The sequence below is a fragment of the Microtus ochrogaster genome, unplaced genomic scaffold (assembly GCF_000317375.1).
Source record: "Microtus ochrogaster isolate Prairie Vole_2 unplaced genomic scaffold, MicOch1.0 UNK16, whole genome shotgun sequence".
In the NCBI taxonomy this organism is placed as follows: Eukaryota; Metazoa; Chordata; class Mammalia; order Rodentia; family Cricetidae; genus Microtus; species Microtus ochrogaster.
This window is the reverse complement of record NW_004949114.1, coordinates 1,616,362-1,621,261: the sequence shown is the minus strand read 5'-3', so window position 1 is coordinate 1,621,261 and position 4,900 is coordinate 1,616,362. Positions and strand designations below refer to the sequence as shown.

The following is a 4,900-nucleotide window of genomic DNA, read 5'->3' as shown; positions in this document are numbered from 1 at the left end:
GAGGGGCTGGGGTGTGGCTCAGTGGTAGAGCCCCTGCCTAGAATCCCCCAGTGAGGGGCTGTGGTGTGGCTCAGTGGTAGAGCACCTGCCTAGTGTGCACAAGGTCCTCAGTTCCATCCCCACCACCCCCTGCCATGGCCTCTACTGGACTCTGTGTCTACCCATTTTGGTCTCAGACTAAGCTTTCCCTGCATGCCCTGGAGTCCTGGCTGAGCTTCCCTGACCTCTGCCCTTCCCTTCTAGATCCTGACTGGGCGTCCTACACCTTGGGTGTGTTCATCTGTCTGAGCTGCTCTGGGATCCACCGGAACATCCCCCAGGTCAGCAAGGTGAAGTCAGTCCGTCTGGATGCCTGGGATGAGACCCAAGTTGAGGTATGGGTCCGGAAAGGGATGCTGGATTGAGTGAGAGGCACAATAACCTTATGGCCATATATGGGGTAACCCTAGTTCCCTCATCTCTAGATACTGGGAACCTTGGTGGGTCTAACCTTTCAGGGGTTCTTTTGCTCCAGGGGGACTTGGGTTAGCTGAAACTTGACAGTTTCATTGCTGATCTTTCTGGGGAGCCATATGGTAAAAAAAAAAAATCCAAGGATTTGTCCACCTGTCCACCCACAACCAACCATCCACCCATCCACCCATCCATCCACCCATCCACCCATCCATCCACCCATCCATCCATCCATCCATCCATCCATCCATCCATCCATCCATCCAGCCACCCAGCCACTCATCCATTCATCCTCTTACTCATATATTCATTTATCCATGTATCCACCTATCCATCTGCTTATCCATCCACCCACCTATATATTCATCTACCACCCATCCACTCACCACCTATGTATCTATCCATGCAATCATGCGTCTGCGCACCCATCCATCCACCCACATGCCCATCCAACCATCCATCCATCCATCCATCCATCCATCCATCCATCCATCCAATCTTTACATACATACATACATACATACACAAACATCCATACATATATACATGCATACATACATCTGTCCATTCATCTCACAAAAGCATAGGGGCACTTACTGTGTGCCAGGCAGGAGGAACTGAGCAAGGCAGAGACTTTGCTGCCCTCTAAGAAGGCAGGGGTGGGAGACGGGTGTGAACACAGGCCCAGAACATAGGGAAACTGGCATGATACTGCTAGGTTGAGCATGGGCACAGCATAGGACACCCATGTGGGGTGTGAGGAAACACTGACAGGCTGGGCTGGGGAAGCACATTCCCAGTGAGGGGTGATGGGTGCGGCTACTAAGCCACAGCCACACTCCAGCCCCTCACTGGGGGAGTCTAGGCAGTTAGACTTGGCAATCTTCTAAATCTTCTTTTCACCATCCTAGGGGAAGCAGCCAATCATAGAATCTCAGACTTTGTATTAAGGGCAGGCTGGCTTTAGTTCAGTGATTCCATGGGGCAATCCTGGCAGAGACACGAGGGTGAGATACTGTTGTCTCTGGCCATGCCTGACTCCAACTGGGCAAGAGCAATCAGCCTAGGGCAGAGGGCAGCTCCTAGACCCTTGAAGGAATCTGGACTTGGAACACAGGCCACTCCTTTTCCTGTACTCTCTGCAGCCTTTCCCATCTCAAGGCTTGTATACTGTTCCCAGCGTTCTATAGCTGGTTGGTTTGGTTTTCAGAGCCAGGGTTTTATGTAGCTCAGGCTAGCCTGGTTCTTGCTATGTATCCAAGGATGACTTTGGATTCCTGATCCTCCTGTCTCTGACTCCCCAGTAACGGGATTTCAGGCAGCTGTCACCGCTCTTTTGACCTGCTTTCCTCGAGATTTTTGTATCAGATCTTTGTAAAGAATTGTTTTCTGTGGCCAGTGCAATGGTTTAGCAGGTAAATAAAGAAACTTGCTGTCAAATCTGATGCCCTGAGTTCAGTCCCCCGACATAAATTGGCCTCTGACTTCCACATATGTGCTGTGGCACATTGGCACACACACAGAGTAAATAAATGAATAATTAAATACCTACCTACCTACATACATACATGCATACATACGTAGATGTGATTGAACATCGTGCACAGCATTAATCCCAGCACTTGGATAGGCAGCTCTGAGTTCAAGGCCACCCTGATTTATATAGTAAGCTTCAGGCCTGCCAGGGCTACAACAAGGAGACCGTGACTTAAAAAAAAGTGGAATAAAAGAAAATAAACATAACTGAAATTTTACTTTCTTTAGACAGGATCTCACTCTGTACCCCAGGCTGGCCTGGTCCTCACAGTCTTCCTTATCCCAGTCTTCTGAGTGGACAGAGTGACAGGCACGCACCCCCCGACCCTGCTAGCGAGTGGGATTTAATATGTGTTGCTGTTGTGCACAGGGCACATTCACCAGGCCCAGCAGAGCACGGGTTGGGTGAGAGCCCCTTCTTCCCCTAACTTTGGCCTCTCGCTCACTCCTCACCTCAGGAGCCACTGGGGACCAGTGTTTTGTGCCTCTTTATGGGAGGGGTCCACCTGTATGAGCATGCATGTGTTGTTAACTTGACACACCGCCACTGCTGTCTTCTGTATCCTGCCGTGGTCTCTGGTGTATGTGGACCACCATGGCCTTGCCCTACCCCCTCCGAATGGACACTTAGGTTATTTTTTCTTTTCACTTCTATTTCCTATTTCTTTTCTCTTTCTCCCCCTCCCCTGTTTTGGTTTCAGAGACAGGGCCTCAGGTAGCCCAGGCTGATCTCTAGCTCACTCCGCAGCCAAGGCTGACCTTGATCTCCTGATCTTCCTGCCTCCACCCCTGAGTGCTGAGCTTACAGTTGTACACCATACACCCTACTTTTTTTCCTCTTTTGTTTTTGAAACACGGTCTCTCTCTATAGCCCAGAGCAGTTTCACACTCGGGTTCCTCCTCCTTGAGCCTCTGGAGTATTAGGATAGCATGCTTTGGGTTGCTTTCCATCCTTTCTCTCTGTAACCATGGGGTTCCCCAAGCTCTTCCCAGTACGTCATTTGTGCTTCTGGAAACTCACCGGTGACCTAAATTCTTCGAGGCAGTGGTGTAAGATCAGAGGCTTGGCAGTGTGTAGAGAACATGCCTGATCCCACATGACTGTGTCCAGGGCTCCAGCCTGGGCTGGTGCTGAGCTGATAGTGTGGGCGCTCTTCCCGGGGAAGGTGAGAACTTCCTCACTTGGAGCTGAAGGATCAGAGAGAGCTCTGTCACCTCAGCCTGCTCTTGGCTCACTTGATGGCCCGCAGTCTCTACTGCTTTTACCCTCTGGGGGTTTCTTGACATGTTCAGGAAACTCACCCACTAAGAAGCTGGCTCATTGAAAATAGATTTTTTTTTCAAAGGTATCTTGGTTTTACTCATGGTGGTTTCTGTCATGGAAATTTTTTTGTCTTGGTTTAGTCAACCTGATCAACTTTTTTGCTTGTGGTGGTTTACAGCACACTCAGACAGCCGTGAGAGCTGGCTGTTTGTCGCCTTGGGTACATGTGTGTATGGGAGCAAGTGTGTGTGGAGGTCAGAGAACCCGGGGGTGTCACACCTTCCTCAGGCACTTTTCACTTTGTTTGTGATAAGGTCTCTTGTCGAGCTGGAACTCTGCTGATAGTCTAAGCTCACTGGTCATTGAGTTTCCACTTGTCTGCTTAACATCTTCCCGCCACTGTGTTACAAGAAATGTCTCTGCACCAGCCTTCTACATGAGTTCTAGTGTCAGACTCAGGCTGTCACGCTTACAAGATAAGAACTTTACCAACAGAATAATCTCAGGCCCTGAGAATCGATTATTTTATTTCAGTATCAGATATGGATCCTGGGGACTAATATCACTAGCCCCTCACTGGGGGATTCTAGGCAGGTGCTCTACCACTGAGCCACACCCCAGCCCCTCACTGGGGGATTCTAGGCAGGTGCTCTACCACTGAGCCACACCCCAGCCACTCACTGGGGGATTCTAGGCAGGGGCTCTACTGCTGAGCTTCATCTCCAACCCCTGAGGGTTGTTTTTGATTTTCAGTTTAATAAGAGCAAGCACCTTTACCTACTGAGCCATCTTACAGGCCCATGAGTTGCTTTCAAAAAACGTTATTACAATTACTTATTTGTGTGTTTGTGTGTGCCTATACATATATGTGGTGGTGCACACATGCCATGGCCTGTGTGGAAGCCAGAGTACAACATCCAGCAGTTGGTTCTCTCTAAATATAGGTCCCAAGGATCAAACTCTGGTTATTAGACTCAGTGACACTGAGCCATTTCTCTGGCCCCTAAATTTAGATTATTCTATTACTGTGTGCATAACTCTGTGTATGATGTATGAATAAGTGTGGGCACACATGTGCCTGGTGTGATTGTGGCAATCGGAGGACAACCTTGGGGACTCACTTCGCTTCTTCTACCGTGGGTCCCAGGGGTCAGACTTAGGTTGTCTAGTTTGTGCGGAAGACATTTTAGTGTGCTGAGCCACTGCCCCTCAGGGATCTTTCTTTCGGACATTCCTTCTATTTGCTCATTGGCAGCCCATGTCCCTGGGACAGCAGGGTTCCAGAAGGGATGGGAATCCCGAGGACTGGCTATGCTCTTAGCAACCTAGGTCAGATGACCCTGCAGGGGCCTAAAGGACAGCAGTCACCCAGCAGCCACCGCTGTCCCTGGACCCAGGGCTCCCTGATTCTGACCCTGCCCCCTCCCTCTCTTGCAGTTCATGGCATCTCATGGGAACGAGGCCGCCAGAGCCACATTCGAGTCCAAAGTACCACCCTTCTACTATCGGCCCACGCTCTCCGACTGCCAGTGAGTACAGAAAGGGCTCTGTCAGGGTGCTGGTAAACATCGCCCTGCCTGGCCCCGGGTGGCACGGGGAGGGCCTGTGGGGCACTCAGCAGGGGCTGGAACTTTTTTTTTTTTTTTT

The 4,900-nt window shown here is 50.2% G+C and overlaps 1 protein-coding gene across 1 annotated transcript in view; it reads left to right on the top strand.

Moving 5' to 3' along the window:
• The window catches only part of Adap1 (ArfGAP with dual PH domains 1), a 52,308-nt gene that overhangs the window by 17,622 nt on the left and 29,786 nt on the right, over positions 1-4,900 (top strand). Inside the window, exons 2-3 of the mRNA XM_005367098.1 lie at positions 244-374; positions 4,691-4,782. Of these exons, the coding sequence (XP_005367155.1) occupies positions 244-374; positions 4,691-4,782 (223 nt within the window). The remainder of the gene's footprint in view (positions 1-243; positions 375-4,690; positions 4,783-4,900) is intronic.